At 39.3% G+C, this 14878-nt stretch overlaps 1 protein-coding gene and 1 non-coding gene across 5 annotated transcripts in view; both read left to right on the top strand.

Annotated features, from left to right (window-relative positions):
* RC3H2 (ring finger and CCCH-type domains 2) overlaps positions 1-14878 on the top strand; it is a 30808-nt gene that overhangs the window by 2676 nt on the left and 13254 nt on the right. For all 4 annotated transcript variants that reach the window (XM_075439774.1, XM_075439772.1, XM_075439773.1 and 1 more), the window contains exons 2-11: positions 5517-5813; positions 7252-7369; positions 7823-8056; positions 9036-9211; positions 10478-10678; positions 11078-11210; positions 11471-11589; positions 11967-12079; positions 12689-12997; positions 13742-13956. In XM_075439774.1, the coding sequence (XP_075295889.1) occupies positions 5583-5813; positions 7252-7369; positions 7823-8056; positions 9036-9211; positions 10478-10678; positions 11078-11210; positions 11471-11589; positions 11967-12079; positions 12689-12997; positions 13742-13956 (1849 nt within the window). In that variant the 5' untranslated portion in view covers positions 5517-5582. The remainder of the gene's footprint in view (positions 1-5516; positions 5814-7251; positions 7370-7822; positions 8057-9035; positions 9212-10477; positions 10679-11077; positions 11211-11470; positions 11590-11966; positions 12080-12688; positions 12998-13741; positions 13957-14878) is intronic.
* LOC142363686 (small nucleolar RNA SNORD90) lies at positions 10877-10986 on the top strand. Its single transcript, XR_012765884.1, has one exon. It is a non-coding gene; the product is annotated as a small nucleolar RNA SNORD90 (small nucleolar RNA).

Raw genomic sequence — 14878 nt, 5'->3', positions numbered from 1 at the left:
GTAAAGAGGATTTATTTTAGTTTCAAGCCGTCATAGCTGAATGATGCAAAGCTATTATACGGATGGCCCTTTTCTAAGCCTTTAATGAAACCAGTTTTTTAGATCTGTTGATGGTGGCTGTTGAGAAATGAATAAAAGATTCTTGCTGTTTCAGATAATAATAATTTAATACTGATAATTTGATTAGGTGGACGCTTAAGTTTTTGATCCAGTCAGGATGCTTTCAGAACTACGTAATTTAGGAAGGAAGGCTTGGAAAAAATACATCTTTGCAGTGCAAAGAAATAATTAATCTGCATAAATGGAAAATTATAATGGAGATTGCTTAGAAAATACCATGATCTCAGCAGTCAATATTAAGAGCAAGTCAATATCAATGACTTTAATTTAGTGCTTAAAAATCAATAGAATTCTAAGTTTTAGAGTGAAATCCACAGAGGGATTGTAATTGGACTACCTTAATTTGTGAAAATGCCGGATAATCCGACAAGTTTTTCAAGATTTTCCTTCATCTGTAGAGAAGGCTTTCCTTTGTTCAGCACTGACAGAATTATTCCATGTCGTGTTCTCGCCCGAGCTCTGCGTGTTGGACTTCCCTCTGCCCGTGTCCCCCGGGGGACCTGCTCAAGTAGGCCTGGGCAGAGCAGACCCGCGGGGGAGCTGCAAGGCTGCAACTTCTGCGCAGAAACATGGCTGCTGGTGGTACCGCTGCTTCTCTTTTTTTCGTAGAAGTTTGCCTGGGCTGTGGGGGAACTGAGGTCAAGCCTTCAGCCCGCCCTTTGAAAAGGGATGAAGGTTGCAGAGCTTGCATTTTGGTAAATGCCCTGACTCCAGGCAGTGTGTGGCTTTGAAGGGGATCGCTCCCTCTCTCGTGTTGAGCCTGTTCCACTTTGAAGTGAAGAAAGTTCTCTTAGGCCGAGCCCAGCGCTCACCATGCTACCTAGGGGTCGGGTTATGTAGCTGGGGAGGAGGCAGCAGTGAATTTTTTGTTCCTTGCTCAAAGAACTACACCTAGATTTGATCCAACGACTGATTAGTAAAAATGCACAAGTGAGCTTTCAAAATGAAGCAAAATCCAAGTCGTCTGCTCGGGCAGCGGAAGACTAGGCTGTGGTTGTCTGATGAATATTCAGTTCTTTTATGTGTGAGGAATAGCTTCGAGGGGAGGGACTGAAACTGCCCTGTCTGTGACAGTGTGTATTTGGGTGCTTCTTCGCAAGATGAAATCATGGGCTACAAGTAGTTAAAAGTAATTGAATTTGTATCTCTTAGTGTAGGTGAGAAGTCTACTCACTGAATTACACCGTAAGGCAACACCAGCACTACTAACTGAACAATATCTCTTTCTCTGTTTTTGTGTAAAGCTGTTGAAACTCCTGAGGTCATTAATTTCTGGTGTGGAGAAATCAACATCTCCTGGTGTTAGGCTTCTAAGCAAAGGCAGACTTTAAGATAAAGCATTGCCATCAGAATTTCTAATTAGCTAGTCCAGGCAACGTTCAGCTCAATGTGCTGGCTCAGAATCCTGCCACGGGGTTCTGAAACCTCTCCTTGCCTTGCTCAACAAGTACTGGAACTGAACACGGGAGGCCGCGCGCCAGATGTTTGACATTGCTCTTCATAGAGGAAGCCCTCTGTCTTTAAAGGCTTGTTGGAATTCCTGCAGATTGTGTCATGTCCCTATCTTCCAAGTAGCCCTTTATTATATCTGAACAAAATGGGATATTTTTTGGCTGTGTTCTGGTTGGCTGGTGCATGTATGCTGATAGATCAGAAAGTAGGCAGAGCAGACGGATAAACTGCTGAGCCTGGTGCTGTAGCCTTTCCTGAGAAGCGCGTGGATTTGGACCTGTTTCCAGATACCAGCTTTGATGGAATGTGTGTGCGTTTCAGACGTGATGAATCTCAGGAGTGTGCAGAAAAGGTCCAGGGGTCCTGAGGCTCATGTGGGAGAGGAATGGACTAATAGAAAGCATAATCACCTAAGCTTGGTTTCTTTAGGACATCAGGATTAAATTAATCATGTCCAAAGGTTGTTAAGTAAGTACAATGATTTGGATTAGTTGCAAAGAATGTCAAGGGATTAGGTAGCTAAAAGTTAATGTAAAATAAGAACATTTGTAAACGGTACAGCTGTTGAAGAAAGGTTCCCCTTTCCCTCCCCCCCATATCATCAAATATTCTGGTCTAAAATTATCGTGAGAAAATCAGTCATTTGTCATTGTGTGCTTGATACTGCACTCCATTGCAACGATTACTGTAGTGGGAAAATGTATTAGAAACAGAAAATTACTCAACTGTAATAGTTTTTATTTATTATGTAATTTCTGAACTTAGACTTGCGCATTTTTCAGTTTGTCATCTGAAGTATTGCTTCTAATAGTAATACTATAAGATTTATTGTAGCTGTACTGTGCGAACATCTTAACTAGAACCTACCACATCTTTTCAAACTGTTTACTTGCTATGTTGGGCCAGTTTCCGTGTCAGCTATTTCTTTGGGATTTTCTTTGCGGGGTGCTTCTGCTTTGACAGGGAAGAGAAGCCCTGTGTATGTGTGGAGATGGATAGCATGTCTGCCAGAATGAACAGATAGACCAAGGGTAATTGTACTGGCTGAGCATACTGCCTGTTGGAAACAAATCCAACTGATTTCTAGTTTGCCACCTTTGTTATCCTCTCCTCCTTGTGTTTGCTGAGTTTAGAGCACTGGAGCAATTTGTTCTTCAAGAGGACATCCCTGAAATACACTGTTTCTTACAAGGAGCAAGAATCTATTAAACATTTGGCTGACGCTTTTTGTAGAAGTTGACATGATGATTAGGAGATGTGAGACTGTTTTCTTAACACGCTGGAGTGCAAGAATGGCAGGATAGCTGGCATGCTTAGTAGAGTATGGAGCCTTCCTCTGTGTGTGGCTGCTTGGGTTTTAGGAGTTGAGAGCTTCCCCCAGCTGTTTGCTGATTTAATTAGTTTTTTTCCTGTCAAGAAATCTCAAGGTCAACACATGCTTAGCAGAATCTGTCATTTATGATGATTAAATACGCAGAGATAGATCTTTAAAAATTGGTGGTGCATACTTTAAGACTCTGTTGTGTTTGGTTTCTGTGCTGGTCAGGAAAACAAACAAATGTGTTTTGAAAGGGTGTAAATACAGAGGTGCCTGTTTCTTCCAAGTCTCTGAAGTATCTGTGGAAACTGAATGTGGGTACTGTCTTAGAGCAGAGATTCCTGCATTTGAGATAATTAATGAGCAGTGTGGAAACAGAGACTGTTTATTAGGAGAGTGTCCGTGGCCAACAACATATTACCAATTGAGCTGTGTGTGTGTTCTAGCCTTTTCTTAAACTTTTCCCTGTGTGAGTCATGGCAGTAGCACACTTCCCAGAGCCGTCCGGTCTGTGCTCTCACCTGTGTCGCGCAGTCAGACGGGTGAGAAAGCGTCGGTAGCGTTCCTCGGTCAGCAGTCGCGCTGGCGTTTGTGTCTGGCCGTTCTGGTAACGCTGGCAGAAAGCTGTAAGGAAAGGGTTGAATGCGAGGCTTTACAATTCTGTGCGTCTCCTGTCCCGCCGTTTGGGTAGCGACGCTGCAGTAGGTGTGCTAAAGGAAATGTTGGCATTCTTTATAGAGGAATTAAAAGTCTTTCTAGGCATGTTGGCTTATTGTTTGGGTTTGCTTTTATTTGTTTTGCTTTTGAATTTCCATCCGTAAGAGACACATGTAGCAATAGCAAATTAAAGAGGACTGCAGTTTTTTTCCTCCCTGCAAGAGCTTTGATTGTGCTTTCCTAGGAGTTGGGTGAAAATCTGTTTTGCCCAATGTATGTGAATATTCTGGCTTATGTTGAAAGCGTTACCTCAGCAGTTTGGTTTTGAAAGGACAGGTTCAACTTGAGTTTGTTGTGTTTTACGCTTACTATGGGAATTCATCTGGGGGAAGAGTCACTGCAAAATATTGAAAAGCTCACTGAGATAAGGACATCTTGTACAAGTATCCTGTTACTTAAAGGACACTGAATGTTCATAGTACTAAATAGGATTTCTAAACAGATGGTCATAATTAACATAAAATACATCCACAGATAGAGTCTATTTGATGTTCTAGTAATTATTTCAATGGTCTGATACTTTAGCATTAATTAAACTGTAGCACAGCCAACAATGGAATTGCAGTAAAGTTACTGGATTCAAATGCAGCGGGGGGGGATCTCAGCTTCCTCAAAACAATTACCTTTTTTCCATAATTGAAGAAAAAAAAATAATGCTAAACATGTAATTAAAACATTTGTGTATTTGCATTTCTAACCAGCTGCTAGGAGAAGCTTGTCCATAGCCGTGAAGTGAACTGGCTGGTCTCTAGGTTGCATAGAAAGTCAACGTCGTTGCACATTGCAGCAAAGGGTGGGGCTGTTCAGCTCTCGGATCAAGCTGTGAATTGAAATCTTCATGACGAAAGCTCGGATATAAACAGTTTCGGTGAACTTCTTTGGCCTGTTATCTTTTCCGAGAACGTAAATTATTTAAGATGGGATGTCTTTCAGACTAACTTCTATAAATCCGTGTTTTCTTTGGAATACACTTACGTAAACGATTTGCATGGTACTACAGCACAGAGTGAGATGCTTCAAGAGAAGAGACTTAAGAGCAAACCAACTGAACATATTGCTTGCTTGATTGTAAATTTTGTCCTAAATACCTGGATTTTCAACATATCAGAGGTTTTCTCGCTGTGAGTTTGTGGAAGTGGAGTTGCATTGTTGGTGTAAGGTAGAGATGTGAAAAGCAAAACTGAATACAGCAATCTCTGCCCTTGAGTGCTCCAGTGGGTTCTTGGGAGAAAAGGGGGAAGCAACATGAGAATCATAAAAGTAATAACTAATTCTCATTCTTTTAGTGTTTTCTTATGATTCTTAACTTCTGTTAATTGATTTGTCTTTTGCAGAAAGAAAATGTCTTTTTTAAAAAATAGCAAAACTGTATTTAGTTTGGTATCTGATGAAGTCTGAATTAGGTTGCAGAAGGAAGGTATTGTTCTACTTCATTTCAAATAGAAATAACATTTTAACTCCATCCCCCTGTACAAAAAAAAAAAAAAATTCTGTGTCTTCTCCCCACCCCAGGCCCACTCAACAACCAGGGAGTGCTTTCGGGGCTTTGAAGACTTGAAGTTAGATGAGATAGTGTGAGAGGTGGTTACTGTGATTCATGCCTTGACGCTTTCTGTGCCAATAAATGTCTTGCTATGCTAAAGGTGTGTTTAATCCTGTGAGAAGAACTTTAATGCCATTTATTGTGAATAGATTCAACTTTAACTTGTGGTAGTCTGCATTTATTCAGTTCATGAGCCTTTTTGGGTGCAATTATTAAACTAACACAAAGTTGGTTTTTTTGAGTACTTCAACATAAAAATTTGTTTTTATTCTGTGAAATATTGAAATGGTGGGATTTTTTTTTTAATTAAAAATCATTCTAAATTAGCAGAAAGCATGTTTTAAATACTCTGTTATTCACTTACAGCTGCCAAAACATAGTACAGTGAAATAATGGTCTGCTAGCCTGCTAAACAAGTGTCCAGCTTCCACAATGCCTGTGCAGGCAGCTCAGTGGACAGAATTTCTGTCCTGCCCAATCTGCTACAACGAGTTTGATGAGAATGTGCACAAACCCATCAGCTTAGGTTGCTCTCACACTGTCTGTAAGACCTGCCTGAACAAGCTTCATCGCAAGGCATGTCCTTTCGACCAGACTGCCATCAATACAGACATCGATGTGCTTCCTGTAAACTTTGCACTCCTCCAGTTAGTTGGAGCCCAGGTATGATTTAAGCAGCTCTTTGTTTTGCCACTTCGTGTTATTACCATTTACATGCCAGTTGCAATACGCGTGCTGATCTTTTTTCCTCATTTTAGTCTGCAAAAACAGTAAGGCTTTAACTTTGTAATGTTTAGAAGTCCATACATGCTTTAAAAGCAGCCACACCATTTTCAGGACCATCCTCTTCTCAGAAAATGAAAACATGTTCTAGTTGTAAGCGGAATTCTGGTTTAAAAGGCTCTTGAACTGTGACTGGAGAAAAATACCCATTAGGAAACAGACAATTATCTGTCACAATTGTCATTAGAAAAGTGAACCTGCACATTGCACTCGTTCATCGTATTCTTGCAAGGAATCATGTTTCTACATGTCACATGTTCGAAAGTAGCTAGCTGTTTAACCAAGTTTCTAAAGTGTGTGTGTATAATTTTTTTTTAAATATGCATGATGATGGCTTTTCAGTTGTGTTTTCAGACACTGGCTAATCGGGCCAGGAATGTTCCTGTGCTGTCTCGTAGCAGTGGCAAAATAGCGATTATATAATCAGTACTGCGCTTGATGGAGACTAAATAAGTCTGTTCACCTTGTGCTGATTCATATGCTTTTTCATATTACTTTCGCTACAAAACCTGGGTGATGCAGTACGAAGATGCTTTTTACTTTGCTGTTTAATGTCTTATCACATGCCTTGACACAGCTATTGGTAATAACTCTATCAAAGTGGGTTTGTTTCTCAAGTTCGCATGTTCCTTTTACTTTTTTTTTTGTATTTACAAGTTTGTGTCAGATCACTGCCTTGATCTCACAACATTCATTTTCCTGATCTCCTAACTGCTTGAAATGTCTTTCAAACAATTGAATGTATTGTGACTAATACTCCTTCTATTTTCAGTGTCTGACCTTGTTACTCTACTTTTAGTTTTTTTTCCACCAAGTTGTTTGCTAGTTTTTCCTCTTTGAAGTTTTCAGCATGCCCAAATTATGCTCCAATTATTTTTTAACTTTCCATTTGATTTTTTTTCATATTTTCTTGACAGTTAATTTTGTCTTAGAACTTCCCTTGTCTGTCTGTAGTAAATCATGCTGGTCTCGTACACTGATCATCCTCTCAAATCCTGTGTTCTTCATTCATCTTTTAAGTACCTTCTAATTAGACCTTGGCTATTGTTTTCTATCCTACTTTTGTTCTTAATGTGTTGAGCACTAACAAAAATAATCTTTCATCGCCCTGATCCTCATCTTGAGTCCTTTTTGTTACTCCTTATTACATTCTGCATACCTTGGGTGGGTATTGTCTCTTACTGCTCTAAAAAACAGTGTACATCTGCAGTGTTATGTAATTAATAGTAGTGATGTTGGTGCCATCGTAGGCAGATCCGATGGGTCAGCCGGGTGTATATAATTCTTCTCCCCCCTCCTCCCCCTTGCACTTTCGTAGGTACCTGATCATCAGACAGTAAAGTTGAGCAATGTAGGAGAGAACAAACATTATGAAGTAGCAAAGAAATGTGTTGAGGATTTGGCACTCTACTTAAAACCATTAAGTGGAGGAAAAGGTGAGTCTGTTGAACAACGGAATTTTGACGTTACTCGCATTGAACAGCATTGTGTTTTCAGCACTGATTGGAGGCATCGATGGGCTAATCCTCTCATTTTTGTAATAAATTTTCCCTTACGTCTTTAAAAGCTTATTCATACCGGTGACACTTGATTTTTTTAGAAAATTATTTTAAGTTTATAAAATATTCTTTTTTATTTAATAATATTTCCTTTGGGCTAACTTTGTACTAAAGCAGAACTTTCCTTAAAGGATGAGTTTGATGTCAATTTAAACCTTTTAAAATTACTTTTGGTAATGAATTACACAGAGTTGCCGAAGAGAAGGTGCCTGTGACTAGTATCCAAGTCCTAGAGAAAGACACATACTATTAGACATTTTTTTTTTGTCTTGTTCAGGTAGACTTTTCTGGTTAGAAGCAGTAGTTTGCCTTTTCTCGCTTTCTTTGAAGGTGTTGCAAGCTTGAATCAGAGTGCACTGAGCCGTCCAATGCAAAGGAAGCTTGTGACGCTGGTGAACTGTCAGCTGGTGGAGGAAGAGGGACGGGTTAGAGCCATGAGGGCGGCTCGATCGCTGGGAGAGAGAACCGTTACAGAACTGATCCTGCAGCACCAAAATCCTCAGCAGCTTTCTGCCAATCTTTGGGCTGCTGTCAGGGCACGAGGATGCCAGTTTCTAGGACCAGGTAAAGTACCTCTAGAATCTCCAATAAAGTATATTTAGCTATACCTTGTCTTAACACAAAAAAGCGTTCTTTGGAAACTTCTTCCGTGCGATTGAAGATGTAATTACTTCTGGTTTTCAACTTTGAACTTTCTCTCCAGGGAGAAAGGAGGGAAAAAAAAATAAAAGGACTACAAGTTAGTAAAGTTTGCTCTTTTAAAGTTTTGGTTTTGTTGTGGGTTTTTTTTTTTCTTCCCCTTACTAACTGTTCCTCAAAATTGTGAGGAAGTATTTTAAAACTCCTGGCAAAGAAGAGTAAATAAGCTTGGTTTCTGCACAGTTTGTAATGCAGTGCAACTGAGCACAGGCTGGTTGTACTGCTGCCTGTAATTAGAATTGGATAGGAAACTGCGCGTGCTCTTGTGTTCGTACTTTAGCTGTAAATACAGTTAGCCTAACTTTAGTTACAGCATACTTCAAAATTAAAATTTATAATGATCCTGTTTATATCTTTGATAGAAACAGCAAATTCTTAGTTGAGAGTGTTGCTAAAGCAAGCACAGAAATGAGGAAGAAATAAGTTTAAACTGGAAGTAGTCCTCTCTTGATTCCAATAACTGATGATAGCATTGCTGTACTATTCCCGCATTTACTTCACGCAGTTTTGTCATGTGGCATTGATGAGATGTCCAAAATGGCAAAGGCTACAAGACCACACAGTAGAGAAAAATATAAAAACTGTACTGCTAATATGTTTATTACTGAAAATTAGTCTTAGCTCTCAAGTTTGCTGTTCTTGGAGTGCTTCTAAATACCTCTTTTAAACTGGCAACTTTCTTAATGTTAACCAATATTTTTATTATTATTAGTGAAATAAAAAGTAATAAGGAATTATATTCAAAAGAAGTCACATGCTTCTACTTACGGTGTTAATATATGATAACCTTGCTGTTTTCTGGCAGTACATTTCACTTCCTATCTTTTTGTGGTGTGTGTTAAAGCTATGCAAGAGGAGGCACTGAAACTTGTATTACTGGCACTGGAAGATGGCTCCGCACTCTCGAGAAAAGTTCTGGTACTTTTTGTTGTACAAAGGCTAGAACCAAGATTTCCTCAGGCCTCTAAAACGAGCATTGGTCACGTTGTGCAGCTACTGTATAGAGCATCATGCTTTAAGGTAAAATAGCAATATTTGAAATTTGTTACTATGATCTAGTGCAGCTCCAGAGAACCTGACCTAGATGATTATCTTTCACCTGTAAAATGTTACATAAATTCAGTTTATATGCATTTAAATAATGTAGACTATGTAATTTTATCTAGAACTGTTATGAGGTAGTTGTTTGGTGTTTAAAATTACCTGCAAAAGGAACACATGGTCACATGTGGAATTAGCCAGAATAGATTCTGAAATTACTGCCCTCATTATTGACTGCTGCCCATCATCTGGAAATTATCTTCCCTGAAAGAGGCGTGAAACGTGACTCCATAGGCACTCCTAGCCTGCTTCAGGAAGAAGCGAAATGTTTTAATACACACTTTTGACTTGATTTAGATTCTAGAGAGTAGGCCGTGGCCAGACTGGGTGCTCTCAAAGATTAGAATCCACTCCCAGCATGCTAAAGAAAACTCTTGGAGTGTTGTAGTCCTGGGAACTTCCCTAGCTCCAACACTGGGCAGGAGAGGGGCACACGATACACAGAGTGCTGTTGGCTTGAGCTCTGATGCCGTGTTCCAACACATTTGTCGCTCTCTCCTTTTTCTTTTGCCTGTATCTAGCCACCTTGCGCTGAAGAGCCCCTTTATTTTTGATCTATAGGGGTGGGTTGTTTAAACTGAATATTCCCACTCTTTATATCTGGAGAAGAGTGAAAAGTTAGTTCCATGGGTCTTTTTTTCTTCGTGAATCACAGCTAAAAACATGATTGTTACATCGTCACTGAACTAAACATTGGAATTACGCTCCTTTATGGCAGATGTCTTACGTAACCTAAGAGTTAACATTTATAGTGGGCTCTCGGTTAAGTATTCTGTTTTTTAAATGCCAATATCTTTTCTTGTTTTCCTTTGCATTATTTAAATTATTTCTAGATGCTTTCCTGTTTCTTTAAGTCATCCTTTAATGTTGGATAGAAAAAATACTGGCAGAACCACTCAATATCTAACTACCTGCTGTGATGTCAGCCAATCTGATTACTTCCCTAGTTGGAAGTAGTGGAGTTGGTATAGTTTTGCACCTGTGATCCTGTAAAAATTTGAAGAGCTGGCTGTTCTGCCTGTGCACCGCTAGCGAAGCGGTTGAACACATGGAAGAAAATTAAGTATGTGCTAGACATACGAAAGCAATACTTCTGTGGTTTGTACTGTGTAACTCTCCTTTTCTGATGGACTTGGGAGATTTTTTTTGTTAGAGGAGGGGTATTTAACTATTACTGTCTACTAGGTCACTAAAAGGGATGAAGATTCTTCTCTGATGCAACTTAAAGAGGAGTTTCGGAGTTACGAGGCTTTGCGGAGAGAGCACGATGCTCAGATTGTTCACATTGCCATGGAAGCGGGACTTCGAATATCGCCAGAACAATGGTCTTCCCTTCTTTACGGTGACTTGGCACATAAGTCACACATGCAATCCATTATTGACAAGGTTCGTCAAAAGGATGATTTTAGTATCTTTGTAGAATTAGATTTGACCATTAAGTGTTACAATAAAAATCCAAGAACCACTTGAGTTAACTTTGTCCTTAGTCATATAAAATACTAGTTAAAACTGGAATGAAGGTTTACTCCCCATTGTAGTGTATTCTTCATATGAAGACCTGTTGTTTTCCAGTAGTTTTAATCTAACTCCCTTTTTGTGTCTTGTGATGAAGCTTCATAGGGCAGATTCTGAGCTGAGAAATTAAATTTCTCTCCACTGATACTCTCTATATGCCATCTGAAGACACTACGTATTGCATTTAGGAACCAGTTTAATTAAAATCTTTTGAAGATTAGTAGTTCACAGTTGTAAGATGCAGCACACTAATACTCACTTTGTTTTCAGCTCCAATCTCCAGAATCTTTTGCAAAGAGTGTACAAGAATTGACAATTGTCTTGCAGCGCACAGGGGATCCTGCAAACTTAAACAGGCTGAGGCCTCATTTAGAGCTGCTGGCAAACATAGATCCAAATCCAGGTATGTAAAGCAAGCTTTTAAAACATTTCTTGATATTTTTTGTATTGTTTGTATCTAGCAAAGTAAATTATTAAGACGATAACCTCCATTCTTGGTTTCAGAATTCCCATTAATTACCATAATATATCATAAACTCTTTGTCAGGACTGTCTGAGCTCTGTCCTATACTTGGTGTTTTGAAGTACTAGAAGAGTTGCCTCTTATTTATGATACGACTGGAATCACTGACAGAATGACAAGCCTGTTTTTAATAATTTCAGATGCAGCGTCTCCAACATGGGAGCAGCTTGAAAATGCGATGGTCGCTGTAAAGACTGTGGTACATGGGCTTGTGGATTTCATTCAGAATTACAGTAGAAAAGGCCATGAAACTCCACAGGTAACTACATTTGATTGTTGCGTTATATGTTTTAATGTACATTTACTGAAAGATGCGACTTTGAGAAAGTACTGTTGATTTGAAATGTTTATGGCCTTTTGTATGGAATAACTCATGATACTGTTATTTACTGCATTCAGGTTTTGAGAACTTAACTGTTCTGCATATGGAATGCAGCAGAGCTTGCTGTAGAGAGATCCATACAATGGCATAGTACTTAGCCCAGCAATAATAAATTTCTTCAGTTTTCTCATTAAAGATGCAGAATGTGAAAGCATATGATGGGTGTGTTTGTGTATGTATTTTAAGCCTATTTTTATGTAAAAGTGTATGAGATGGTAAGTGGAATGTCTTATGTTTGGGTTTTTTTTTTAAAGCCACAACCAAACAGCAAATATAAAACAAGTATGTGCAGAGACCTTCGACAGCAAGGGGGATGTCCAAGAGGAACAAACTGTACATTTGCTCATTCTCAGGAAGAGCTTGAAAAGTGAGTGTGGGGGACTTGTTTCTTTAAATCCAAACAATCTCCATAGAATTTTGAAAACAATTTATTCTGTACATTTATTCATTCAGAAGGATTTGTGAATCTCTTAAGTGACAACTCTTTACATGAAACTGAAAATACGGTAAAGCAATAGCTGTAAAATAATTGCAGGTGGTTTTTTTTTATTTTACCCCATATGAAGTAAAATTTCCTTTCCTGAAATTGAGTCTGGGCTCAGTGTCTGTCAGGGATTGGTTATATCACCTGCAGGAGAGAGAATGTTGATTGCGTTTGGTTTGATTAAGGAATAAAGTGAGTTTCTAAATAGTATGTAATGTATACGTTCTTGAAGCTGTTTTCACCCAAACTCATTATCAAAGAACTCAGAAGTGGATCTTCTAAGAGGAGGGATGGTGTTTGGTTACAAGGAAGACACTGAAGTTCTATTTACAGATTGTTGAAAATAAGTACCAGTTTAAAGTCCTGTAATGTTTGGATATCAGGTTCCTCTCAATCCTTTCCTTTTGATAGCTTTACAAGTACATTAAACTGCACAATAAGCACTTTAAAATCGTACATCTTTTATGTGTTTGTATGTGTGTTTGTTTATAGATACCGCTTGAGGAACAAAAAAATTAGTGCGACAGTGAGAACGTTCCCCCTGCTAAATAAAGTTGGTGTAAATAGCACCGTCTCCACCACAACAGGAAACGTAATTTCTGTCATAGGAAGCCCTGAAGCAGCAGGGAAGATGGTGCCAAGTGCTAATGGAATAGCTAATCTAGAAAGTGGTGTTCCCCAATTGATCCCTCGCTGTGCGGACACCTCCTTGAGAGCTTTGGAGAACTCCAAGAAGGGAGGGAAGACTGGAGCCAATGGCCAGAATGTTTCTGGATCCCCTACAGAATCACTACCTGAAAAGTAGGTAACTTTTTTTCATAAAGGTAACTAAGCACAACAGATTGTCATGGAGCGTGTGGATGGCGAACAATAGGTACTAAATTCTGGTGCTGACTTGCAGTTGTTGCTGGTGCTTGCTGGCTGCAGAGTTGTGTAAGATCTTGTACTGCACTGCAGTACATCGTTATACCAAGTCTGTGGATTCAAGTTGTCAGAGCGAGCATTGGTTGTTTTAGCTGGTGAATGCTCCCATGCAATATAGATAAAATGGTAAATCTCTACCTTTGATTTTGTTGTTCGTAGCCTGGTATCTTTCTTACTTTTGGGTTGTTACATTAAAAAAAAACCCAAAACATTTACACTCAAAATTTGACATTGCCTGAAACCAAGAAGGGTGCATGTAGTGTGTGGTCCCTTAATAATCCTGGAAACCTTCTAGTTTGGGGTTTTCCCTTCAAATGTTTCAGATACTTCTCCAGAAAGTACTGAGCCTCTAAACTCTTCAAAGCCTTTGTCTTTACCAGAATACACTTACAAGTGGTATGGAAGCTTCTAGGTACATACCAAAATGTTTATATCCACTTTTGAGTTCATCTTAAGAGAAAGTCTGAGACGCTATAATAGTATCAATTTTGGGTATGAAAAATAATATTCCAGGGGAAATGACATGGCTCAGATTCCACATTACACAAGAGCGTACACAGAGAGATGACTAACTGAAATAAGTAAGGATCTGCTTAATGATTTCTTGGTAATCCTTTTCAGTAAAATCGGTTCTCCACCCAAGACTCCCGTAAGCCAGGCAGCAGCTACCTCAGCTGGTCCTCCTAATATTGGAACAGAAGTTAATTCTGTGCCTCCAAAATCCAGCCCGTTTGTTCCCAGGGTACCTGTCTACCCTCCACATTCTGATAACGTTCAGTATTTCCAGGATCCCAGGACTCAGCTGTCGTATGAAGTTCCACAGTACCCGCAGACAGGTGAGTGAGATAAGCACTGAATCAAAAGCAGCTCTGAACTTTTCTCTAAATAAGCCGGCATGCTGAGAACTAAGTTTTATCTCAGTTTTGTGGATTTTTTTTTTTTAAGTCATCTAAATCTTCATTTAGTGGAATACTAATCTGGTCCGTTGCGGAGTATGGGGGAGGCCTGTAGTTCACTACCAGTGTTGGTGGTTCTTGTCTTTGTGTGCTGTGCTGTATGTTGTGTGGCTTGGACCTCAGCATCCAGAATAACTTGAACCTCAAGGTCTTTCATCTACTTTTTCCTTTGTTAGCACTGAAATGCATTTATTTAGGCTTACTCACCATGTGCCGTATACAGGAGGGTATCCATAGACAGGATTCAGACCCAGCAGCACAGTGTGCTTCTGCTGGGAGACTTCTGCATCTTTGTGCTTGCTCAAATGTTTTTGAAAGGCGTCAGTCATCTTTTTAGGTTGCAGTGTGCGTGTTAATATTCAAGCAAACTATTAGGTGTTCTAGCATCAGGTCATTCACAAGCTCTCAAAACAAAAGGTAGAAGTGTTCAGACAGTCCTCTCCAAAGAAAAAAGAGTAAGCCAAGCGTGAAATGGTTACTTATGGACCTTTGGAATTACTATTTTTTTAGCAATGTAGCTTTTTATTTTAGAGATAACTATTTTAACTTCCTATGTGAAGAAGTATGTAGGATGCTTGTCTGTCCGGTTACGTGGTTATACCATAGTACATAGGAGCAATGGCAGAGAAACTCCTGTTTTCCAAACTGGGTCAAGGTGGTAAAGAGTCAGCACTGCATCTGCAAATACGGTTGTTGTACATGAAATTATAATACACAGAAAAATGATAGAGTCAGTAACAGGTTTGTAAAGTGTGACTCTTCATTCTCTAAAGGTACTTACCAACACTTTTTACAATTTTAG

This window comes from Opisthocomus hoazin, chromosome 19 (genome assembly GCF_030867145.1).
Source record: "Opisthocomus hoazin isolate bOpiHoa1 chromosome 19, bOpiHoa1.hap1, whole genome shotgun sequence".
Taxonomy (NCBI): Eukaryota; Metazoa; Chordata; class Aves; order Opisthocomiformes; family Opisthocomidae; genus Opisthocomus; species Opisthocomus hoazin.
Note: the sequence above shows the minus strand (reverse complement) of the source record. Positions and strands in the feature narration are given on the sequence as shown.